The 26542-nt window shown below is 42.2% G+C and overlaps 1 protein-coding gene and 1 non-coding gene across 4 annotated transcripts in view; both read left to right on the top strand.

Moving 5' to 3' along the window:
- Positions 1 to 102: 102 nt before the first annotated feature.
- Mettl16 (methyltransferase like 16) overlaps positions 103 to 26542 on the top strand; it is a 66996-nt gene continuing 40556 nt past the window's right edge. Inside the window, exons 1-3 of one of the 3 annotated variants that reach the window (XM_041664938.1) lie at positions 103 to 119; positions 11414 to 11541; positions 21716 to 21915. In XM_041664938.1, the coding sequence (XP_041520872.1) occupies positions 117 to 119; positions 11414 to 11541; positions 21716 to 21915 (331 nt within the window). In that variant the 5' untranslated portion in view covers positions 103 to 116. Of the gene's footprint in view, positions 120 to 8852; positions 8989 to 9857; positions 9879 to 11413; positions 11542 to 21715; positions 21916 to 26542 lie in introns of those variants that run through there. The other 2 variants (XM_041664939.1, XM_041664936.1) reach the window with 2 other exon arrangements.
- Positions 15127 to 15270, top strand: LOC121457207. The gene has a single exon (XR_005975706.1). It is a non-coding gene; the product is annotated as a small nucleolar RNA SNORA48 (small nucleolar RNA).

Here is a 26542-nt window from a genome sequence, read left to right as displayed (position 1 = left end):
CCAGTGCTTGCTAAGAATGCAGCTGAACCAGCTGAGGCTTGATCCTGTCACTCCGGAGGTACTGCATTGGAGGCCAGCCTGGTCTACACAGTGAGTTCCAGGCTACCCAGAGTTACATGGTAAGTAAGACACTGCCTCACTCCTACACAAAAACAAGAAAAAAACAAAAACTGAAAACAAAAAAGAAGGCACACAACTTGTTAGATTCCCACCCCAGAACTCCTGCAGCAGTGTCTGGGAACAGGGCTCGCAGTGTGCACTCCAGCAAACCTGATGGGTTCAGCTCACATCTGATGACTGTATTATTTTTTTTCCCATGACTGTATTCTTTTATGTAATTTATTATATGTTCATCTCAGTTGCAACCTTTAAGAATTTTAAAAAAAATGTATAAACGATGGGTAAATAAGGTTAGTGTACAGAGGTCAGAGAACAACTTGGTGGAGACAGCTCTCTCTCTGTCCACTTTTATGTGGGTCTTGGGGGCCAAACTCAGGCCGTCAGGCTTATATAACAAGGACTTTTACCGACTTGTACGTGGCTCTCCTCTGGGTCAGGTAACCACCATCTTGGGGAGTTCAGCTGTGCCCCCTTGCAAAAAGATTGTCCCAGCTGGGCTTGTTGACTGTTTCCATCCCCTTGTGGAAGGACTGGGAGGGTCATGAGGCCCTTACCTGAGTTTCTGGCACTCCCTACCACTTGTTGTATGCAACTGCCTTAATTGCATGTGGGCTCCAGGAGAAGCTGGGAAACTATAGGAAGAGGGGCTCCATCTCTTTCATTATGGGGAAATCCTCATTCCTGCTGGGCAAATACTTTCCAGGAGTAGCCTGCTGCGGGGAGGAGCACCCATACCCCTGTCAGTAACCCCTTATCTCTGCCCTGTAAGAAAGTCCAAAAGAACATGTTGGCTCCCATAGTCAACTCTGGTTGGCACGTGCCTCGGCTTGCCATGAGGAACTTAGAAGAGATAGATTTGGTTGCTGTCTTCTCATGGAATTTTAACAAGATAACTGAACCATTCCACAGGCCTGGTTTGTTTTTGTGACAGTCTTTCTATGCTGTTCCTGCCAGCTTAGAGTTTGCCGTGTAGCCTAGGCTGGCTTTGAATTTATGATCCTCCTGCCTATCTTTCCTAAGTGCCATGATTGTGGGTGTGTACTACCACATCTGACTGAAGGCTTTATTTGTATTTTTAGACACAGATTCTCTTCTTCTATTTCAGGCTTACCTTGAACTCACGATGTAGCTAGGAATGAACTTGAACTGATCTCATATTTTATCTCCTAAATGCAGGGTTTGCAGGCAGGTGTTACCATATCCAGTCTGTCTTATTTATTTATGTGGATATATTTTTAATTTTTTTACTGCATTACTTATTTGTGTATGCGTGTGTGTAGGTGAGCGCATACCACCAGGGCAGTATAAGAAGTCTGACAGTGGAGAGGACAGCTGGGCAGTGGTGGTGCACACGTTTAAGCCCAGCACGCAAGAAGCAGAGGCAGGCATTATTTCTGTGAGTGTGAGGCCAGCCTGGTCTACAGAGTGAGTTCCAGGTCAAAAAACAGAAGAAGGAGAAGGAGGAGGAGGAGAAGAAGAAGAAGAACAACAACAACAACAAAACAACAACAACAACAACAAATTAGAAGATGACTGGATGGCTTCCGGGGGTTATCACTCCCACCTTGCCGAGGCCACACTACACGATCCAGGTAGCTGCCATTTGACCTTCTCAAGCTTCTCCAAAACCTTTGTGTCATCTCTGCTTTCCTTCTCGCTGGAGTACTGGGCTTACACATATGGAACACCTCTTGAGGCCTTTTAAAAACATGTTCCAGGAGCCGGGCGGTGGTGGCGCACGCCTTTAATCCCAGCACTTAGGAGGCAGAGGCAGGTGGATCTCTGTGAGTTCGAGACCAGCCTGGTCTACAAGAGCTAGTTCCAGGACAGGCTCCAAAGCCACAGAGAAACCCTGTCTCAAAAAAACAAAAACAAAAAAAAAACACACAAAAAACATGTTCCAGAGCTCAGCTCATCAGGCTTGTAAGGCAAGCTCGTTTACCTCCTGGTAAACATCTTGACAGCCCACTTTTCTCTGCAACGGAGATGGACTTGAACTCCTGGTGCTCTGCTTCCATTTCTAACATTTTGGAATTACAGGTGCACACTGGCAGCCCAACGTTTCTTTTTATATTATTTATTTAAAAAATCATGAAAAAAAAAGCCAGGTGGTGATGGTGCATGTCTTTAATCTCAGCACTCAGAAGGCAGAGGAACTTTGTGAGTTAGAGGTCAGCCTGGTCTACAGAGCTAGTTCTAGGACAGTCAGGACTATACAGAGAAACTTTGTCTTGAAAAAAAAAATGCCATAATTATCTCCAATTTTTTCCATTTTTATGTGCTCTTACGTGATGTAGATGTGTGCATGCATGATTCAAATGTGTATGTGTGTGCACATGTTGGCACCTGGAGATGATGTCATATCCTTCATCACTCCTCCACCTTATTTACAGAGGTAGGGTCTGTCAGTCAAACTTAGAGCTCACAGACACGCCTAGTCTCATGCCCTGTCCTGACTTCTCAGGCTGGAATTATAGATAGGCCACCACAACCACTCTGTGCTTAGGTCAGCGGATTTTAACCTTCCTAGTGCTTCGACCCTTTAATACAGTTCCTCATGTTGTGGTAACTAGTGGGGGGGGGGGCTCACAATCATCTGTAATTCCAGTTTTAGGGAGATTCAGTTCCTCTGGCTTTTGTGGGCACATGCACAGATCCATACAACTACACACAGACTCACAGACACACCCACACACAGACTAAAATACCAAATAAATCCAGAGATTGGAGAGATGGCTCAGCAGTTCACACTACTAACTGTTCTTCTAGAGGACCCAGGTCCAATTCCCAGCACCCACATGGGACTCACAATCATCTGTAACTCCAGTTCCAGGGTATCTGATGCCCTCTTCTGGTGTCCAATGGCACCAGGCATAAAAGTACAACATAGGCACACATGCAGGGAAAAACACCTACATGCGCGCGCGCACACACACACACACATCCCACACACAAATCAATACATTAATGAAAATATATAAAAATCTTTGAATACAGGATGGAGATATATACAGCTCAGTTGATAGGGTGCTTGCTTAGCATATATGAAGCCTAGGGTTGGACCCATAGCACCTCAGAAGCTGGGCTTTTGGCTACGTATTTGTAATCCTACTACTTGGGAAGTGGAGACAGAAAGATCAGATATTCAAAGTTGAGGCCATCAAGATGATTTAGCATATGAACCTGCTTGCTGCCAAGTCTAATACCCTAGTTCAGATCTGCAGAATTCACATGGTAGAGAGAGACAGCAGACTCCTACAAGTTGGCATCTGATGTCCACATGTGTTCCATCAAGGTTCATGTGCACCACACATAAACATACATTATATATACATACAGAAAAGAATAAATATTTTTTTAAAGTTCAAAGCTGGACATGGCAGCACATTCCTTTAATCCTAGCACTGGGGAGACAGAGACAGGTAGGGTAGATCTTTGTGAGTTCTAGGTCAGCTAGGAATACTTAGTGAGACTCTGTTTTAAGAACAACAAAAACAGAGGCACAGAGGCTAGATCAGTGTTTTTTTAACCTATTGCTTTGACCCTCATGCTGTGGTGACCTCCAACCATAAAGTTTATTATTATTATTATTATTATTATTATTAGTTTTTCAAGACAGGGTTTCTCTGTGTAACAGCCCTGGCTGTCCTGGAACTCGCTTTGTAGACCAGGCTGGCCTCGAACTCACAGAGATCTACCTGACTCTGCCTGGAAATAAGTGGGATTAATTTTTTTTTTTTTTGGTTTTTCGAGACAGGGCATAAAGTTATTTTTGTTGCTACTTCATAACTGTTGTTTTGCTACTGTTATGAATCATATCTGATATGTAATCCCTGTGAAAGTATCCTTTGAACCTCAACGGGGTCGCAACCCACAGGTTGAGAACTGCTGGGTTAGATAGACAGCTCAGAGGGTAAGAGCACTGGCTGCTCTTCCTGGAGACCCAGGTTTGGTTTCCATCACACACAAAGGTGGCTCACAACTAAAGGTGTGCACCGCCACCAACCGGGCTAGGTTTTTTTTTTTTTTAATATTGAAATAGATAGCCCAAAGGCTACACAGTATGTATACATAGATCATATACTGACTAAAACAGACACGTATGGTTTGACACTTAAGAGATCTAAAGCATTTGTTTCCTGCCTTATGCAGGGTAACCACTATTTTGAATTTGTCCCATGATTTTTTGCTTTTCTTTACATTTTTTTCTCTATATTTTTCACAGTTCCCAAACAATACATTTTCTACTTTGCTCATTTTGTAATTTAACACAAATGCATTTATTCTATAATTTATAAGGTTTGTAAGCATAATTTATTATTCTTTGCCCATGTAGTATGTAGTTCCATTCATTTGAAACATGCATGGAATAAATTCTTGTATTGTAGCACAATTTATCTACCTGCCCAAGGGTATTAGTATACTTTATAGATTTTTAGTTTGATTAATATTGCTAAGAACATCCTGGATCTTTAGGTTTTTTGGATTCATGGAAAAGAATTGTTTCTCTGGCATATATACCCAGGAATAACACGATGGGGTCCAGTCACTTTTCGGAACTGGTGGATCAATGTATGCCCCCACTAGTGTTCCTGTCGCAGCACACACTCCTGAAGTGGCTCTCCCAACTTCCATCAGCATTCCTGGTTTGGATGTCTCTGCTGGTGCCCATAGGGAAGCTGTCTCTCATCTTTCTCAGCCGGAGCCAAGTCCTTTTAAAGGCCCCAGTGAATCTGCCCAGGTGTTCTTCTATACCCCGTAGCTCTAAATGAACACTTTGAGCACCAAGGGAGGGAAGGGAAGGCCAGTCATGGAGGTCTTTTCATGCATCCTTCAGAACCCCAGGATCCTCTGTGTGCATTTTGTTCTTGTTTTCCACCCCAGAGTGCAGCCTAAAGCCTCGTCTCCTGAGGTGACTGAAGATGATTAATTTTCCCATCACCCCTGCAATAGCCTTTCCTGCTTCTCAGGAGAACACAGTTGCCTCTGCTCTCTGTCTGTGTTTCTTGAAATATGGTCCACATGACAGAACTAGTTACACCAGAGAATGTACCTCTGTCAGAATCTGATAGGGTTCTGCAGACTAAGTACATTCTCAGATCCTTTGACTTTTACTCTCAGGGTTGCTGTTCTGGAGCTTTCTGCATAACGAGTTCCCCAGGTGACATACACATTCCGATTTGGGAGCTGATGCTCTGGGGACTGCTACACCAGAGGTGAGGCCAAGGGCATCTCCAGGCAGCTTCAGTCACCCTCCCAACAGCTCTTCCGTGAAGGACATAACAGCCTTCATTTTCTTCTGATCTTCCCCCTACTTCTACTGCCTCTCATAGGGCAGTAAGGACCAAGAGAGACTGAAAAGAGTTGCATAGAAGTCTGGTTAGCTACAGAGTGGTATAGTTTTCCAATGAAGTTTTATTTTTCTTTGCAAAAAATTATTTTAGCTGGGTGATGGTGACACATGCCTTTAATCCCAGTACTCGGGAGGCAGAGACAGGTGGATCTCTATGAGTTTGAGGCCAGTCTGGTCCACAGAGCTAGTTTCAGGACAGCTAGAGTGGTTACACAGAGAAACTCTGTCTCGAAAAACAAACAAAGAAACGAAAAATTTATTTTATTTAGGGGCTGGAGACATTCAGTACTTAAGAGCACTGGCTGCTTTTCTAGAGGACCCAGGATCAATTTTCAGCACCTACATGGCAGCTCACAACTATCTCTAAGGCCAGTTCCAAGGGGATCTGGGGACCTGACATCCTCTTCTGGTCTCCATGGACATTGTATGCATGTGGTACACAGACAAATGCAAGCAAATCATCTATACATACAAAATTAACTTGTGACTGGGCATGGCGGTGCATTCCTTTAACTCCAGCACGTGTGTGTGCGTGTACATGTGTGGAAGCCCGAAAAGGCTACCGGATGTCCTCTATCACTGTCTCCATATTCCTTTAAGGCCCAGTCTCTCTCTGAACTTCAGGCTCCTGTTTCTTAACTAGGTTGGAAGCCAGCAAAGCCTTTGGTATCCCTTGCTTGTTATGTGGATGATAGGGTGTAAATTCTGGACTTCATTATGGTGCATCAAGTGTTAAGTGCTGAATCATTTCTCCAGCCCACATTTCATAGCTATGATACACACACACACACACACACACACACGTATATACATGGTGTTAGTGTGCACAGCCTTTGTACTCTATCACTGACCTAATGGTATACTGTTGCTTTGGCTTTTTGAACAGGGTCCCATGTAGACCAGGCTGGTCTTATTATGTATTACAGGGATGAACTCATTTCCAAAGGCTGGATTTACAGGCCTAGGATACCATACTCAGGGTTAGAGATAAAGGAACAATTGGGGATGGAACAATTGAGGGGGGTATTAGCACAGCTAATTAAGTATCCAAGGTCAAAGTGGTCTAGTTGATCACATTTTGATTCTGAAAAATGGCTCAAAGTCTTTATTGCTTGAGAGAAGCAGTTGGTTCCTTTAGGACAACTATTCCTGCTACAGCATATGGCTTCATCTATGCAGATATGTGCCCTTAGCTTGTGAAGAAGAAGGGAGTCTTGTTCTTTGAGGCCTAGTACAATGGGATAATGCTCTTGTAAACTGTGAAGATTTGTCACTTGTATTGGTTTAATAAAAGGCTGATTGGCCAGAAGCCAGGAAAGAAGTATAGGTGGGGCAACCAGACTAGGAGAATTCTGGGAAGAGAAAAGGCAGAGATGCAGTCACCAGCCAGATGCAGAAGAATCTGACTTACTGAGAAAAGGAACCAAGTCATATGGCTAAACATAGATAAAAATTATGAGTTAACTTATATTGTAAGAGTTAGTTAATAATAAGCCTGAGCAATAGGCCAGCCAGTTTATAATTAATATAAGACTCTATGTGTTTATTTGGGACTGAACGGTTGTGGGACCAGGTGGGACAGAAACTTCTGTTTACTGCCTAGCATTGCTTCATTAAAGTATTTATTGATCATTCCTGTTGTTCCAGGAATGCAATACAAAACTGACATTTTGTGATACAACTAAAGCACCTTTTTGACAATCTGGAACAGAATATTGTAAAAGTTGGCAATTAAATGCCTAAAGGTGATAGATATAAAAATCAAGGCAGGCTGTTATCCTTTTACTTTGTGAATTCAAATGAGAACTCAATGCTTTTTAGGCAAAGCAGTTCCCATCTAAAAAAGAAAAAGGGTTTATTTTTATGTGCATGGGTGTTTGCTTGCATGTTTGTGCACCACATACATGCTTCATGCCTCTAGAGGGCACTAGGGTCTTGAGTTACAGCTGGCTTTAAGTTACTATGTGGGTGCTGGGAATTGAACCTGGGTCTTTTGTTAGAATAGCCAGTGTTCTTAAGAGCAGAGCCATGTTTCTGCCCCCCAACCCCAAAGCAGTTTCTAAGTATCGGTATCATTATTGTTGTTGTTGTTGGGTAAAAGGGGTAGCCAAAGAAACCCAACCTGGCGCTGAAAACTGAGCCCCTGGTTCTGAGATCAGAGCCAGTGAAAGAAATGTTTTAGCCAGGGAACCCAGAACCAAAGGAATGCACCCTGACTCTGAAACCGGTGCCAAAGAAATATACTCTGTCCCTAGAACAGAATCAGAGTCAGTGAAAGAAATGAGCCCTAGAGTCAAAAAGCTTTAAAAGGCCAGTGAAAGAAACACAGTTTGGCTCTGAAATCAGCCATCTGTGCCCTTGACCAATTAAACTAACCAATTCCTGAGCAGGGGAAAACTAACCAACCCATCATCTCCCTAGGAAAACCCCGCCCCTAAGAACCCCTATATAAGCCCTGTACCAGTGCTTTTTGTGGTTGCTCTTCTTCCACCCTGGTAGAGCTATCCACTCTCCTGGATTCTTTCCTCTTAAGAAATCTCTTGGACGAGGTCTGAGTGAAGACCTTCTTTTACAGGAGCAGAGATGGAGTGGACTGGGACTGTAACACTTTCGCTGGGGAAGCCTTCCCTTAGCGGAGCGGAGTTGCTACACTCTGGAACACTGGAGCCAAGCTGTAATGGGGAAAGCACTCTCCAGCCGGAGCAGAGCTGTCACTTCCTGTGACCTGTGCTATTGCTGGTCCAGACTGCCAGAGCACTTTTCCACCCGAGCTGTAATACTCAGCATTCCCTGGCTCCTGCCTGCCAGGATCCCTTTCCATCTGAGCTGTGACACAATTATTACTATTATATTTTGATTTTGCCCATCTCATAGGTTTATCTGAAACTACTGTGTCATCACATAGACAGACTTGCTATCCAATAACTATTAATTGCCACCAAACCTAAGATTCTCCTATTCTAGCTTTCCTTTTTCCTGTCCTAACCTAGAGGGTATGATTTAGTAAGCCTGGAGCGAGCTGAAAAAAGTTACTCAGAAAAAAAGTTTCCAGTTTGGTGGGGTAGCTTACACCTGTAATCCCAGGTCAGGAAGGCCAGAGCAGGAGGGTGGCCCCGAGTTCGTGGCCAGACTGGATCCAGACTGGATTACAGTGGAGCTCCGTCGCAACCAAAACTAAACAGGACACAAGCAGCCCAACAACAATAAAACGGCAAGTACACCTCTCGACCTGGTCCCCGACAACCGCTCTGCTTGCGACCACGCCCCCACGTTCTCGTGGAAAACGCGCCCCAAACTCCAGGTATCGCGACAGTTACTTTCTTCTTCAGGCTAGACCATAGGTCTCGCGAGAATGGCTTGCCCAATCACGCCGCCGATTGGCTTCACAAGATGGCGGCGCTCTGGGAGCGTAGCATCTGCGTTTCTAGGCGCTTCGCTGTGTGAGTGGGTTAGGATCCTGCGTTTGTGCGGAGCCCAGCCATACACGCCGTCCGGCTCCTACACTGGCATACGAGGTGCGAGGTTCAGAAATCAATTATCAGCTTGCGCTCATTAGTTGCTTAACCAGTACCGGCTTTTATCCACTGGTTCTTGGCTCCTCAGGGGCTTAATTGGGGTTTGAAGCCGGGGACCCTGGGCGGCTGTGTGCTCCGACGCAGGCGGTGGGGTGGGTAGGTGGGAGGAGTTGAAGGAGAGAGCCCCTTCTTGCTCCTGGGCTGATACTTAGAGAGCCCTGAAACCGAAGCGGGAAGAAGGCGTGGATGAGCCCGAGAGGCGGTAGAACTAGAGAAAAAGTCAGATTAGTGACGGGGGGTCATGGACATAGAACGGAGGTGTTGAGGTCGTGGCGGGAGGCATCTGTTGAGTTTGCTGTTCTTTTTTAAAACACTTTTTAAATTTTTTTTACTTTATATGTATGTGTTTTGAACGCACGTATGTCCGCAGCACGAGCACAAGTACCGGCAGAGGCCGGAAGAGGACGATGCCATTGGGGCTGAGTTAGAATTGGTCGTGAGTCGCCATGTGGGTGCTGAAAATAGAACCCAGGCCCTTTGGAAGAGCAACCAGTCCTCTTAACCGTTGATCCATCTCTACAGCCCCCAGAGTTTGATGTTCTAAAAGCCGAATTTAGACTATCCTATAGGGTTATGCATGAGAAGAAATGGTGTTTGAAGAGATACGGGTCAAGAGAAAGGCAACCCTCGAGGTCTTTGGTTTTTGGACTCGCTCATCTGAGCCTTTTTGTAGCTGTTGTTGAGACTCCCTGGGCTGCCCATTCGGAAAGAGAGTGTTATGATTCAATGGCTTATACACGGTGAAAAGTATTTGGTAGTCATTGGCTTATGGTGTTGATGACTGAACCCAGTGCCTTGCACGTGCTAGGCAAATGCTCTATCACTCTGAGGTACATCTCCAGGCAATTTCATACTCTCCTCAGTCAGCAAATAGTTGAGTAACTATTCTTACAGATCCTTTGTTAAGTATTGGGGTACCTCAGCGAACAAAGTTTTCCCTCATGGAATTTGCTTGTAGGGAAAGTTTTAAAAATTAAAACAAACATGTAGAGAATCTTAAGTGAGGAAATTCAAAAGACAGTAGCTTAGGAAGATGATAAAGTGTGTTCTAGTCACTGAAGGTGACGTTTGACCAAACACCTAACAAGGTTGGGATATGTTCAGTGTATGTACATTTCATACACTGTATGGGGGAGGGCAATCCATGACGGTTGAATAGCAGCAGGTGCAAGTTCCACGTGATGATGCACTCTGGAGAAGGAATTCATGAGTAGCCTTTGTAAGTGAGTTCCCAGCCAGTGTGGGCTACTGGAGACCTTGTCTGAGCAACAAAAACAATAAAAAGACAAGTACAAATAAGTAGCCCTAAGGCGTGAATGTGCCTGACTTGATCAGGAAATGGCTAATAGGCCAGTGTGGCAGGAACAGAGTAAATTGAGTGCTAGGCAAGAGCTGACATCCAGTTAGCTTTGAGGAATGGAATAGATAGGTATGTAACTAAATATCCAGAAGTTAATTCATCTGGGGTATAGCAGCCCCTTGGTAGAACTTGTGTGAAACACTGGGTTAAATTCCTGGTGAAAAAAATTTTTTTCTCCCAGAAGTTAATCAAAGGAGTGACTTATATTGACTGCATCTGTTACGATCGAATAAGTAGGGTAGAAAATGAACCAGATTGGCCAAGACTGTAATTTAACTTGGGTTACATATGTTCAGATTACATGTCTGTCAGCAATACCCTCTTTTATGTGTTGGTGAGTCCTAATGTATCAATACCTCGAATTTGTTAGAGGAGTGCCTTTCTTTTTGTTGCTCTACAGTATTACATGAAGAAAGAACACATTTCCCTTTGATAATCTTGGGGCCTTGGGTCCTGTCCTCAGTTTATGTTCCTTTTTAACCAGATATCTGTAAGGGGCATGTGAATCCTAGGGAATAAAAACTGTGAGTTTCTAGGTGTGTGTGTGTGTGTGTGAGTGGGGGGGGGAGAAAGAGAGAGAGAGAGAGAGAGAGAGAGATTCTGGAGAGAGAGAGAGAGAGAGAGAGAGAGATTCTGGAGAATGAACCCAGGGTCTTGAGTGTGTTGGCAAGTATTCTAGTGATAAACTGTATCCCCTTAGTTGGGGAGGGTCCTGCATGTGGCAGCAAGAGCACTGCTTACTTGCCTTACTATTTGTGTGTATGTGGTATGTGTGTGTGTGTGTGTGTGTGTGTTTGTTTTAGAGGTAAGGTCTCAATTGTAGGCCAGACTGGCCTGGAACTATGTAGCTGAGGTTGATCTTTCAAGCTTACTGGAATCCTCCTGCCTCTGCCTCTCAAGTACTGGTATTATGGGCATGTATGTACTCCTTTCCTCACTAATGCTTTTGAAATAAATATGATTTCTTTGTCTCTCTCATATCCCCTCTTCCCTCTCTCTTTAAAGATGGCTCTAAGCAAATCAATGCACGCAAGAAACAGATACAAGGACAAGCCACCTGACTTTGCATATCTGGCATCCAAATATCCAGATTTTAAGCAGCATATTCAAATAAATCTGAATGGGAGAGTAAGGTAGGTAATACATGGAAAGTTATCAATATGTATCAATCTAGTGGTATCTGAGTGGACATGGTGTGGTAGGAAGCAAGCTGGACCAACAGAAGATCTGAGTTCTGACCATGTGCGTTTCATGGAATGTCTCCTGTGACAAATCCATCCTGGGGGTCAATTTTTTAAATCTACCAAGTCTAAAAATTAGAGAGCCTCTTAATGGCCAACTTAATGCTTCTACAACAGAGGTGCCAAAGTAACTCCAAATAGGATTATACTCTATGTGATTCAGTGTTCAGTGAATGGCAGAATGTCTTGTTACAGCTGGGCAGTGGTGGCACATACCTTTAATCCCAGCACTTGGGATATAGAGACAGGTGGATCTCTGTTAGTTCGAGGCCAGCCTGGTCTACAGAGCTAGTTCTAGGACAACTGAGACGACACATTTCTTTTAATTTTGCCCCTATAACATAGTTCTTAACTTGCACTGAATTTGGCAGCATGTTTTGCATATGATGCCTTTTCAGAGTATAGTCTTTGTGAATATATATAAATTTCCTCTGAATTAAGCAGAGTGCCTTACTGTCTGCCTTAATTCTGTTTGTCACTCTGTATGGTGGAAGGGGGAAAGGGTTCTTGAACTTGCTATTGCTAGTCTTGTACTAGCAATTATTCTGCCCCAGTGTTCCGAATGATGAAATTACATGTGTCTTCCATGTCTAGCCTCTGATTTTATTTGTTTTTTTTTGTTTGTTTGTTTGTTTTAGCCCTGGCTGGTATCAAATTCATAGAGATCTGCCTGCCTCTGGTGGGATTACAATGGTGTGCCATCATGTCCAGCTTAACTTCTGTATTTTAAGATAGGCAAATCATATGTTCAGGATTATGTTTAAACAGATACATTCTGTTTTGTTTTTATTTGTTCTATGTGTATGCATGTGCACCTGAGATTAGTGTTTATGTATGGCTATTATGTGTGTGTAAGAGCCTCCTAAGGTCAGAAAAAGGGCATTGATGCCCTGGAATTAGAGTGAGTTTCGGATGATGATGAGCCACCATGTAGGTGCTGGGAATTGAACATGGGTCTTTTGTAAGGACAGCTCCTGCCCTTATTTGCTGAGCCATCTTTCCATCTCATAAATGGATACATTCTAAGAACATTGTAGACAATAGATTGAAGAGAGAATTAAAGTAACTAGAAATTTTTCTTTTTAATTATTATTTTATTTTTTTATGTGTATGGGCAGTTTGCCTGTGTGTATGTCTGCACCATGTTCATACTTGGTCTCTATAGAGACCAGAAGGGATGTCAGATCCCCTGAAGCTGGAGTTACAGACAGTTGTAAGCTGCCATGTCGGTGCTGGGAACTTGAATGCTGAGAATCCAGTTAGTTGAACCTGGGTCTTCTGGGAGAGGAACCAGTGCTCTTTAACTGCCCCAAGTAATTTTTTTAATATTTATTTTTATGTGCATTGATTCTTTACCTGTAAGTAATTCTGGTCAGACTTGGAGTTACAGACAGTTGTGAGCTGCCATGTGGGTGCTGGAAATTGAACCAGGGCCCTCTGGCAGAACAACCAGTGCTCTTAACTGCTGAGCCATTTCTCCAGCCCCAGAAATGTTTTTAGTATCCCAGATATATCAGTATATTAGTGGCCTATGTGTAGGCAATAAGTAAAGCTCAGAAATTCCGAGGTACAGTTAGTAATATGTGGTAGAAATTAGGAAGAAAAGAGCCAAGTATGGAGCCTGAGGTCTTCTTCCTGTAGTCAGAGGAAAGGTAGTAGCATTTATAAGCCTACAGATTACAGAATGAACTGATTTTAGGAAGTTGCTGTTTTCAGTTGTGCATATTAGATCTGAGGATTTGGGAATACTTGAATGGAATATTTCCCAACTTTTTTTTTCCCTCTTTTTTTCAATACAGGGTTTCTCTGTAGCTTTGAAGCCTATTCTGGAACTCACTTTGTAGACCAGGCTAGCCTCAAGCTCACAGAGATCCACCTGTCTCTGTCTCCCATGCTGGGATTAAAGGTGTGTGCCACCACCACCTGGCATGAATGGAATAGTTCATAGGCAATGGAAAATAAGTTCAAGGAAAGGGGCACAATGGTATTGGGGTGTTGGGGTGGCTGTTTTTTTTGAAGGTTGAAGAGAAGTGAAGAATTCCGTATATAGGAAGTAGATGCTGTCGGTTTGGAGAACTGTGCACAGGTGTGGATATAGGAGGGTAGGTTGTAACTGAAAGGAAGAAAAGTAAAGAAAACAAAGAACATTTAGGGGCCAGAGAGTTGGCTGGTGGTTAAAGGGACCTGACACCATCCCGAAGACCTGAATTTCATTACCCAGGATCTCACATGGTATAAGAAGAGAATCGACTCCCACAGATTGTTTTGACCTCTACAAGCACAGCATGGCACATGCACATACACACATAATAAATAAAAATTTAAAAGCACTGTATAACATTCTAATAATTCATAGGTGTGATTCTTCATATGGATGAGCCTGAAGAGAATTGGTTAATTTGTGCTGCAGGGACTTAATACAGGATTTTATGCTTGTGAAGCAAGCATTCTGCACTGAGCTATTCCCCCATCCTGAGTAAGGTGTGGTGTGGTGTGGTGTGATGTGGTGTGGTGTGGTGTGGGTGTGTCTGTGTGTGTGTGTATGAGAGAGAGAGAGATTGATTGATTGATTTATGAGTTTATGAGTGTTTTTCCTTCATGTAAGTAAGTGTCCATGTATGTATAATGCCTGCAAAAATAAGAAGCAGGACTTATATGTGGTTGTGAACTGTTGTATGGCTGCTGGTAATTGAACCCAGATGCTTTATAAGAGCAGCAAGTATTCTTTTTGTTTGTTTTTTTTGAGACAGGGTTTTAGGATTAAAGGCATACGTCATTGTGTTAGGCTACAGCTTCTTAAAAGTCAGTGTGGTCTGGAGCACTGAGAATGAGTGTTTTGTAGTCTCACATGAAAATCTGTGTGTTTTTATCTTACACTTTGAATTGGATATTTTATTATCATTATTGTTGTTTTGGGTTTTTTTAAGATGGTTTCTCTGTAGCTTTGGATGTCCTGGAACTTCCTATGTAGACCAAGCTGGCCTGCCACCATGCCCAGCCTGCAAAGTTAGTTTTTGTTTTTAATTTTAGTAATGGTACTAGAGAGATTACTTGTGATTAAGAGCACTTACTACTCTTAAAGAGGACTTGAGTTTGGTTCTCAGCAGCCATTTGGTGGCTAACAACATTCTAACTCCAATTCCAGATGATTTGATGCCTTCTCTGGTCTCTGAGGGCACTGTACACATGTGATGGATAGTCATGCATGCATACATGCAAGCTAGACAGCCATACAATTTTTAAAAATTAAAGTTTTTGTTAACATTTGTTTATACATGTATGTGTGTGTCTGTGCATGAGTGCGGTCATGTGCCACAGCATGTGTGGAAATCAGAGAACTTGTGGGAGTCCTGTCTTTCTAGCATGTGGATTCTGGGGCTCAAATTCAAATTGTCATACGTAACAGCAACTAGCCCTATCCACTGAACCATCTTGCTGGCCCTTCAAAGTGTCTATTTTATATTAGATAAAAAGAATTGCCCCCGGCAGTGGGCAAAGAGACACCTTGTTGGTGGTGGTCTTCTTACATCAGTCATGGGCAGAGCAGATGGCAGTTCTTTGTTCTTCCTAGCTTGATGCCTGGCTTGGTAGCTAAAGCTGTTTCATGCCTGGGACATATTTAAAAAAAAGAATTAGAAAACATTCACAGAGGAAAGCAAATGTGCCTATAAAAGAGACATGACCATCATTAATATTTTCTTTAATTTTATTTATATGTGAATGTGTGTGTTTTCGTGCCATGGTGCATATGTGGAGGTTAGAGAATAACTTTCAGGAGTTTGTCTTCTCACTGTGGCATCTTGTGTGGCTGGTGCGTTTATACTATCTCCAGTTTTGGGGAGCTTAGGCTAGGGTATTTTTTTTTTTCCTGAGACAGGGTTTCTCCGTAGCTTTTTGGTTCCTGTCCTGGAACTAGCTCTTCTAGACCAGGCTGGCCTCGAACTCACAGAGATCCAGGTCTTCTGGAAAAGCAGAGCTTCTGAACCATTTTTTTATCCCCTCCAGAGGACAACTTTTGAGAGTTGGTTCTCTATTCCCATCATTGCCTGTGGAGGATTGAACTGAGGTCATCAGCCTTGTGTGACAAACGCTTTTTCGTGCTGAGCTATCTTATCTTGCTGGACTGTATATTTTTACAGAAAAAAAGAACACAATTTCTTAGGTTTTGTGAATAGCGCTATCAGACTACAGTATGACATATGTAGAAGGGATCTGTTATATATAGGTATAGGAGATGGGAGACCAGCTCTCTTGTGTCAAAGACTTAGCTGCCTCTAGCAGGAATACTACTTTCCTGCTTGATTAGTCAGAGTTCATGATTCCCTGTATTGATAAGATGTTCCTTTTATTTTTTTCATGATTCTCTCTGTCTGTCTGTTGTCTGTCTATCTGTCTACCTATCTATTTTGGTTTTTCAGGAAAGGGTATCTTTGCTTAGCTTTGGTTGTCCTAGGATTAGCTCTATAGAACAGGCTGGCCTTGAACCACAGAGATCTGCCTGCCTTTGCCTCCCGAGTGCTGGGATAAAAGGCATATGTCACAGCCCCATGACTTTATTTTTAGTTATGTGTGTGTATCTGTGTACATGAATGCAGTGCCTGAGATCAGAAGAGGATGTCAGATCTCCTGGAGCTCTAGTTACAGATGCTTGTTAACCAACCTATACAAGTGCTGGGACTAAACTCAGGTCCTGGAAGATAATTGTTGAGCCATCTCCCCACTCCCAAAATTTATGTTTGCTTGCCTGCTCTCTCTCTTTGAAGACAGTCTTGCTGTCTGACCTTCAACTGTTCTTTTTCCTTAGACTCCTGAGTTATTTTTTTATTCATTTATTTGTTTACTTATTTATTCACTTGTTTTTGCAGTTATAGAGATCAAACCTAGGGCCTCTTTTGCATTCTAGGCAAATGTTTTACCATTGAACTATATACTTTCCTTTCATTTGATTTTCTTGAGGCAAGATCTCAAAATATCACAGAATAATCTGAAACTCATTCTAGTCTCAATCAGGCCTCAAATTCACGGAGATCCTCCTCCTACCTCAGCCTTCTGAGTGCTGGGTTTACAGGCTGGTTATACATCCAGTTCAGGCACTTCATTTTAGTAGTGTTGGTTTATTTTTTTTTTGGTTTTTGGAGACAGAGTTTCTCTGTGTAGCCCTAGCTGTCCTAGAACTCATTTTATAGACCATGCTGGCCTTGAATTCACAGAGAACCACCTGCCTCTACCTCCCGAAAGGCTGGGATTAAAGGTGTGTGCCCCCTCCACCTGACATTATTTTAGTTCTTTTAAACAAAAGATTTAATGTATATTATGTGTGTGGGTGTTTTGCCTGTGTACTCTGTACATGCAATTCCTGTGGAGTCCAGAAGAGGATGTTGGATTACTTGGATTGGGATTGTAGATGGTTGTGAGCTGTCATGTGGGTGCTGAGAATTGAACCAGGTCCTTTGGAAGACCAGCCAGTGCACTGAGTGGCATTTGACAACTGAGGTTTTGTAATTTTCTAGTTTTAGGGAGACTAAGTCTCTTCATCTAAAAGGGAGGTAGAAGTTTTGCATGGCTGTTATAAAGGGTAGTGATAATTTATACATAGCTTATTATAAACATTTGATTAAAGGTAGATATCCCTATATTAGGAGGCCTGATAGAACCGAGATGGCTAATATTAAGGATGTGATGATGTCTCTGTTCTTGCTGTACCTGTCATTGCTTTGTTTTTTTGTTTTTGTTTTTTTTTAAATATTTATTTATTATGTATACAATATTCTGTCTGTGTGCCCAGAAGAGGGCACCAGACCTCATTACAGATGGTTGTGAGCCACCATGTGGTTGCTGGGAATTGAACTCAAGACCTTTGGAAAAGTAGGCAATACTCTTAACCGCTGAGCCATCTCTCCAGCCCCTGTCATTGTTTTGTTAAAGTTAAATCAAACCATTGTGATTTAATTTTAGGTTTTGCTTTTTCATAGTACCCAGCTCCATAGCAACAGCCTGCTGTTTATATATGAGCTCTGTTAGTTGATCTTGAACACAGTATGACATTTAATTGGTTTGTTTTTAAACCAAAGACCAACACTGAAGGTTGCTTGTACTCGGTGACTAGTGTTTTTAGCTTCTCATTGATGATCCAGTGACACAGACCAGTATTGCAACAAGGTTGACAGGTTTGGTGTTTATTGACACACTTGAGGTTCAGCTTCTGCAGTATTAGAATGACTGTTAGGTCATCCTTGGATTGTGGAAATGCATTCTAAAATTCATTGCTAGTGATGTACAAATAAAGTATTCATTGCATCAGAGTGGGAATCATTCTGGGGAATCAGAAGTTTGTTGACAATAGGCTGTTTTGTGAAGCTGCATGTGTTAATTAAACAAACAACAAGGACTGATGGAATGAGTAAGTGCTAATTTTCACGTGAGAGCTAATTTTAGTTCCAAGGCCTCCCTGTGATCTTGGAAATGAGAATAAAAACAGTTCTTGCCTGTGTTCAGGATTTGCAGTGTCCCAGGGTGCTAACATGACCTAGATATATTTAAGTAGTAAGGTTGGGTGACTAGACTTTGCCCTACAAAGGATTTCTAACACTTGGACTATTGTCTGCCTTTTCTTAGAACTAAAAAATGAACAGTCAATTCTGTTAATAGAGTCTAAGAATCAGTTTTCATAAGTTTTGTTTATTCCCTTCATTGGTCTTCCCTCTGCTATATACTCAGTGTTTTTTTGGTGATAGGTTATAGTTCCTCATTAATAAATCATGTGCTGTAGTTTATTAGAATGAGAGAGATTATGTTTGTATGTTTTTTTGGGGGGGGGTCTTGTTTTAGAGAGTCTTGATCTGTATCTCTGGCTGCCTGACATTCACTGTGTAGACCTGGATGGCCTTGAACTTGTGAAGATCTTTCTGCCTCTGCCTCTTAATTGTTGAGATTGAAGATAGAGGCTTCTATTGCCTGACCATAGATTTTAGTTTTGTACAACTGAGGGTCAAATCCAAGGTTCCTGTGCACACTAGGTAAACACTGTACCACTGAGCTGTACACCTAACTTTGCATTTTATTGTGGGGGGAGATACTTTTTAGTAATTTAAAAAGGATTTAAAATTATGTGTAATTGATGGGTGATGGCATATACCTTTAATCTCAGCACCTGAAGGCAGAAGGCAGGAGAATCTCTGTAAATTCAAGGCCAGCCCCGTTTCCAGAGTGAGTTCTAGGCCAGATTCCAAAGCTACAACAGAGAAACTTTGTCTCAAACCCCCCCAAAAGAAATTATGTATAATTATATCATTTCCCTTTTTCCTTTTCCTCCTTCTCTTCCTTCTCCTATATATCCTTGCTCTCAAATTCATGGCTTCTTTCCCCTTCCTTCCTTCCTTCCTTCCTTCCTTCCTTTCTTTCTTTCGAGACAGGGTTTCTCTGTGGCTTTGGTGCCTGTCCTGGACCTAGCTCTTACAGACCAGGCTAGCCTCAAACTCACAGACATCCTCCTGCTTCTGCCTCCCGAGTGCTGGGATTAAAGCCATGTGCTACCACTCGGCTGGCTTCTTTCTTTTTAATTGTTGTTGTTGATGAGTGTGTGTGTGTGTGTGTGTGTGTGTGTGTATCTGTATCTGTGTGTGTGTTTGTGTTTGTGTTTGAGGCAGGATTTCTCTGAACAGTCCTGGCTGTCCTGGAACTTGCTTTGTAGATCAGGCTGGCCTCAAACTCACAGAGATCTGCTTTCCTCTACCTTTTGAGTCCTGGGATTGAAGACATGCACCACTATGCCTAACATAAAAATGGGGAATTTTTTTTTTAATTATAAAATTAGATTTTTTTTATTATGTATACAATATTCTGTCTGTGTGTATGCCTGCAGGCCAGAAGAGGGCACCAGACCCCATTACAGATGGTTGTGAGCCACCATATGGTTGCTGGGAATTGAACTCGGGACCTTTGGAAGAGCAGGCAATGCTCTTAACCTCTGAGCCATCTCTCCAGCTCCTTGGTTTTGGTTTTTGAGACAGGGTTTCAGTATGTATCCATTGTGTCGTATGTAGACCAGGCTGGCCTTGAACTCACAGAGATCCACCTGCCTCTGCCTCCCGATTGCTGGATTAAATACACTTAATGGAAAAAATTACAGAAATGTAGCATTCATAGGTAATATAATGACAATATTACATGTATAAAAGAAAAAAGTTGAGGGTTGGGAAGATGGCTCAGTCAGTAAAATGCTTGCTATGCAAATATGACTGTCTTAGGATTTCTATTGCTGTGAAGAGATACCATGATCATGGCAACTCATAAAGAAAAGCATTTAGTTGGTGTTCACTTACAGTTCAGACGTATAGCCTGTTATGGTGGGATATGGTGGCGTGTGGTGTGCAGGTAGACATGATGCTAGAGAAGCAGCTGAGAATTCTACATCTTGCAGGCAGCAGGAAGTGATCTGAGTGTCACACTAAGCAGGCTACACCTATCCCAGCAAAGCCACACTTCCTAAAAGTGCCACTTCCTTTGGGGGCCATTGTTTTTCAAACAACTAAGGTGACTTCAATTTGTTCCCCTAGTACCCTTGTAAATGCCTGGCACAATGGTGTATTCCTATAATCGCCCTGCCTGAGAAGTAGGAAGGAGGATTCCTGAGGCTTGAACTCCAGGTTCAGGGCCAACTAGGCATAGTGGTGGCTGTCTGGCATAGTGCTCTTTCAGAACGTGGTCTCTGAGTGGCTGCTCAGAAGAAGCAGTTTATATTGTGAACAGTTTATATTGTGAACAGTTTATATTGCCCATACGTATAAAGACCTTGTGTCATTTGCTTAGTTCACATTTCTTTGCCTGAACTGTTATTTTGAAAGCTGTTCTTAGTAGATTCCCTGGATTTGCCATCCTGGATTTTTACGTCTCCAGTGCAGAAGTAACACTGAGAAGTTGTAAGGTATTCAATCAAGTTACTGGGTGTGCACTTCAGAAAACATTTTCAAATTTTGTTTGAGAAGGCATTTCTAGGTTATTAGGTTTCTTTAATTTCTAGAATTGTACATTTGAAAATTTAAAACTTTTCGTGCAGTATGATGGGATATTAGATCAGCCAGTGTATTGGAATAGGATATGATTATAGTTAGTGTCTTACTTGAATATGGATTTCTTTGATGTGTAAGATTGTCTTTTATTTCTGTCATTGAAGAAGATAGGGTTAGCTTACCTTTCTTTTTTTCCTTCGAGACAGGGTTTCTATGTAGCTTTGGAGTCTGTAGCTCTTGTAGACCAGGCTGGCCTCAAACTCACACAGAGATCTGCCTGCCTCTGTCTCCTGAGTGCTGGGATTAAAGGCGTGCGCCACCACCACCGGGCTCTAGTTTACCCTTTTAATAAGCCTGAGAGGGTTTTGTAGTGTAACAGCCCTAACTGTCCTGGAACTTGTCCTGATGGTTTTTTGTTTGTTTGATTGATTGATTTTGTTTTGAGACGGACTCTCTATTTGTACCTTGGCTGTGCTGTATGTAGACCAAGCTGGCCTCAAATTTAACAGATTTGCCTGCTTCTGTCTCCAACTTGGGGAGATTAAAGGTGTGTGCCACTACACCTGGCTATTACTGAACATTTTTATGCTGTTTTTTTCTTTTTTCATTTTGAGTGATAGGGTCAATGATGTTGATGACAGTGTAAAAGAAAAAAATAGCCAGCACTTGTAAAACACTTAGTATCAAGAGCTGTGTTCTTCTCAGACTGTCATGTGGCACTGATGTTGGTACTCTTAGCCTCAATAGCTGAGAGGAGTGTCAGTGAGGTGCATAGCTTATCCAGAGTCTTGCAGCTAAGACAGAAAACAGATAGGAATTGGAATAGAGGCACTCTTAGCCCCTGTGCTGCATGTGTGGATGCAACTGCTCTGTGGTGGGTAACTCTGCTGCTTTTCATAGGCTATGAAGATGCTAAACACCATGTGTCTGTGCCAATGTTGAACATTAGGAAATTCAAATGGGCACTGGGTCCCTAGTGCAGCTGCCTGATATGGCAAAGGAGCTAGTGCAGCACAGTGGTACATACTAATCAGTTCATCTTTTTCTCTACTCCTCAGTCTTAATTTCAAAGACCCTGAAGCAGTCAGAGCCCTAACTTGTACTCTTCTAAGAGAAGATTTTGGACTTTCTATTGATATTCCTTTGGAGAGACTAATTCCCACGGTTCCCTTGAGACTCAACTATATTCACTGGGTAGAGGATCTGATTGGTCACCAGGATTCTGACAAAAGTACTCTCCGAAGAGGAATTGACATAGGTAAGTTGAGGGTTCTTACTACTTTGAGGAACTAAAAGTAAGTTTCTTAGGTTTGTACATTGTCAGTCTCTTTCTGAGCTCTTCCAATATTTGTTGTGAAAGAATCTTTTATTTGTTGCACATGAACATTTGTTCTTGGTTTCTCTTGAGAAGAGATGTCCATGTCAGTTAGGAAGCAAGGGGATAGGAGAAGTGTGGAAGGAGAACGAAGCCCTTGTCTACTTACCTTACAGATTTCCACCTTAATATCTGTGTTTGTTGGGCATTGTCTACTTTGCTTTTAGACAATTCTTTATTTTACTGTTGCTATTATTTTTGAAACAGGGCTTCTCTGTGTTACTCTTGTTGTCCTGGAACTTGCTCTGTAGACCAGGCTGGCTTCAAACTGAAAGAGATTTCCTGCCTCTGCTTCCTGGATGCTGGGATTAAAGGCGTGAGCTACCATGCTCTGTTCTTTTTTTTTTTTTTTTTTAATATTTATTTATTATGTATACAATATTCTGTCTGTATGCCTGAAGGCCAGAAGAGGGCACCAGACCTCTTTACAGATGGTTGTGAGCCACCATGTGGTTGCTGGGAATTGAACTCAGGACCTTTGGAAGAGCAGGCAATGCTCTTAACCACTGAGCCATCTCTCCAGCCCCCTACCATGCTCTGTTCTAAAGCTTCATACCCTTTTTTCTTTCTGTTCCTTTTTTTTTTTTTTTTTTTTGAGACTTGCCATCTCCGTGTAGTCCTGGCTGTCCTGGAACTAGCTGTATAGACCAGGCTGGCTTGGACCTCACAGAGATCTTCCTGTCTCTGCCTCTTTGGTGTTAGGATTAAAGGGATTCTCCACCATACCCAATTTACAGAATTAAAACAAAAAAACAATAAAAAAAAAAAAACCAACCGATTATTGTTACACTGAGAAACCCTGTCTCAAAAAACAAACAAAAACTAACAAAAACTGATTATTGTTTCTACTTTATGTGTGATGTTTCATCTGCATATATGTATGTGAACCAAGTGTTTGCTTGGTACCTGCAGAAGTAGATCCCCTGCAGATGGTTGAGCTGCCATGTAGGTGCTGGAAACTGAACCTGGGTCAGCAACATGTGCTCTTGATTGCTCAGCCTTCTTTCCAGCCCCCTACTTTCCATTATTTAAAGTTTGTACATTAATACTCATACTGAGATTTTTTTTCTTAATGTGATATTCATTTAATAAAATTGATGTCAGTTAAATAAAAAGATGTTTATGTGTGTTACCATGCCCAACCCTTATATATGTTACTTTAAAAAAATCACCTGTAAGCAAATCAGTTCCAGTAATATTTATATTTAAGCCTCCAATTCAAACTTTTTTTTTTTCATTTTTACTTCTGGTCTGATATGTCTAAAAGAAGTTGAATATTTCTGCTAGGCATAGTGGCACACGCCTTTAATCCCAACATTTGGGAGACAGCAGCATGAGAATCTCTGAGTTGAAGTCAGCCTCATCTATATAGTGAGTTCTAAGACAGCCAGGGCCTCATCTCAAAATTAATCAAAAAAACAAGGAGAAGAATGGATGAAGAAAGTATGGAATATATACATATTAGAGTATTATTCAGCAGTAAGAAACAAGGACTTCTTGAATTTTGCATACAAATGGATGGAAATAGAAAACACTATCCTGAGTGAGGTAAGCCAGACCCAAAAAGAGGAACATGGGATGTACTCACTCATATTTGGTTTCTAGCCATAAACCAAGGACATTGAGCCTATAATTAGTGATCCTAGAGAAGCTAAATAAGGAGAACCCAAAGAAAAACATATAGGCATCCTCCTGAATATTAACCTTCAGCAAGCGATGAAAGGAGACAGAGACAGAGACCCACATTGGAGCACAGGACTGAATTCTCAAGGTCCAAATCAGGAGCAGAAGGAGAGAGAGCACGAGCAAGGAACTCAGGACCATGAGGGGTGCACCCACACACTGAGACAATGGGGATGTTCTACTGGGAACTCACCAAGACCAGCTGGCCTGGGTCTGGAAAAGCCTGGGATAAAACCGGACTCTCTGAACATAACGGACAATGAGGACTACTGAGAAGTCAAGAACAATGGCACTGGGTTTCTGATCCTACTGCACGTACTGGCTTTGTGGGAGCCTAGGCAGTTTGGATGCTCAACTTACTAGACCTGGATGGAGGTGGGGGGTTCCTTGGACTTCCCACAGGACAGGGAACCCTGATTGCTTTTCGGGCTGAGGGGGGGGGGGGGACTTAATTAGGGGAGGGGGAGGGAAATGGGAGGCGGTGGCTGGGAAGAGACAGAAATCTTTAATAAATAAATAAATTAAAAAAAAAGAAAAATTAAAAATTATCTGATAAAAAATAAATTTTAGAAATCTCAGAAAAACAAAAAACATGAAACAAAGACCTGTAGTAACTTCCTTTCCTTCCCTTCCCTTCCCTTCCCTTCCCTTCCCCCCCCCTCTTTCTCTGTTTTTTTGAGGCAGAGTTTCTCTGTAGCTTTGGAGCTCTTGTTAGACCAAGCGACCTCAAACTCACAGAGATCCTCCTGCCTCTGCCTCCCAAGTGCTGTAATTAAAGGTGTGTGCCACCAAAAAAAAAAAAAAACGAGGAGAGCTGGGCGGTGGTGGCACATACCTTTAATCCCAGCACTTGGGAGGCAGAGGCAGGTGGATCTCTGTGAGTTTGAGGCCAGCCTGGTCTACAAGATCTAGTTCCAGCAGGACAGGCTCTAAAACCACAGAGAAACCCTGTCTTGAAAAACCAAAAAAAAAAAAAAAAAAAAAAACCAAACAAACAAAAAACCATCACCACCAACAACAAAAAAAAACCAAGGAGATGGGGCTGGAGAGATGGCTCAGAGGTTAAGAGCATTGCCTGCTCTTCCAAAGATCCTGAGTTCAATTCCCAGCAACCACATGGTGGCTCACAACCATCTGTAATGAGGTCTGGTGCCCTCTTCTGGCCTTCAGGCATACACACAGAAAGAATATTGTATACATAATAAATAAATAAATATTAAAAAAAAAACCAAGGAGAAAAACTTGGATATTTTAAACTTTTGTTTAAGATCCAGTCTTTTTTCCTCATTTTAGCTTTTAGTTCTCTTTTGTTTCTTATTCAGTGACTGTCATACAGTGAGTGCACTTTGTTGTGTTTTGTTCATTTACTCTTTGAGGGGCCTGCTACCCACCTCGCAAATAATCACAGGAAGCCTTATTCTTTTGTATGAATCCTTAGCTTGGCTTGTTTCTAGTCAGTTTTTCTTGACTTAAATTTTCCCAGCTACCTTCTGTCTCTGGGCTTTTCGTTTGTCTGTTTGTGTTTATATCTTACTCCGTGACTTATTGTGCAGCTGGGTGGCTGGTCTCTGATGTCCTCCTTTTCTTGTTCCTGATCTTCTCTTCCCAGATTTCTCCTTCTATTTATTCTGTCTGCCAACCTCGCCTGTCCTTCCTTCTGCCTCATTATTGGCCGTTCAACTCTTTATTAGAACAATCAGGTGTTTTAGACAGATAAAGTAACACAGCTTCACAGCAGAATTAAACAAATGTAACATCTTTGCATCGTTAAACAAATGTTCCACAGCACCAGTAGATGTGACACTCTTTAATATTCTACAACAGCACTTCTCTTTATTTTCACTGAGACTGTTGATCACAGTTTTGTAATTTTTTTTTTTTCAAATAGGATCTTGTTATTAACTCAGGCTGTTCTCACATTCAAGAAGCCCTACCACTAGGGTTTGAACCTGAGTTGGCTAGGCAGGCATTCTACCATTGAGCTGCATCCTCATTCCCTCTTTTCTTTTTGGAGTTGGGGTTTTACTCTGTTGCCCTTGCTGGCCTCCAACTCCTTATCTCAGTTGATCCTTCTGTCTCAATTCCCTGTGTTTTTCAGAACTATGGAATTGTAGACATGTCCATTGTATTTGGCGCCCTTTCGTTGATTTATTTTATATTATTTGTGGCTTTTTGAGTTAAGATCTCCTGGAGCTCAGCATGTTTTGAACTCCTGATGCTATCTTGGCTCCAGAGTATTGGGCCTATGGGTCTACACCATCATATTCAGCTGACTTTATGAAGTATTTATGAATTATGTACTGTCCATCTTGACTGCTACCATCGCATCATCATCTGTACCATATGTACAGAACAACTTCTTGGTGCTTTGCTGATACCTCTCCTCAGTTGCTCCCTGCATTCCATTGTTGGTACTGTGTCCAGAAAATATGTATCAGTCCACATTTGATCAAATCTGTGTTTTGTTTTTTTTTTGTTTTTTTTGGTTTTTCGAGACAGGGTTTCTCTGTGGTTTTGGAGCCTGTCCTGGAACTAGCTCTTTTAGACCAGGCTGGTCTCGAACTCACAGAGATCCACCTGCCTCTGCCTCCCGAGTGCTGGGATTAAAGGCGTGCGCCACCACCGCCCGGCTAAATCTGTGTTTTTTTTGTTTTGTTTTTTTTAATATTTATTTATTTATTATGTATACAATATTCCATCTGTGTGTATGTCTGCAGGCCAGAAGAGCACATCAGACTTCATTATAGATGGTTGTGAGCCACCATGTGGTTGCCGGGAATTGAACTCAGGACCTTTGGAAGAGCAGGCAATGCTCTTAACCACTGAG

Source organism: Microtus oregoni, unplaced genomic scaffold, assembly GCF_018167655.1.
Source record: "Microtus oregoni isolate MIOR12 unplaced genomic scaffold, Mior012 000015F_ref0000493, whole genome shotgun sequence".
NCBI lineage: Eukaryota > Metazoa > Chordata > Mammalia > Rodentia > Cricetidae > Microtus > Microtus oregoni.
This window is presented reverse-complemented; position numbering and strand designations above follow the sequence as displayed.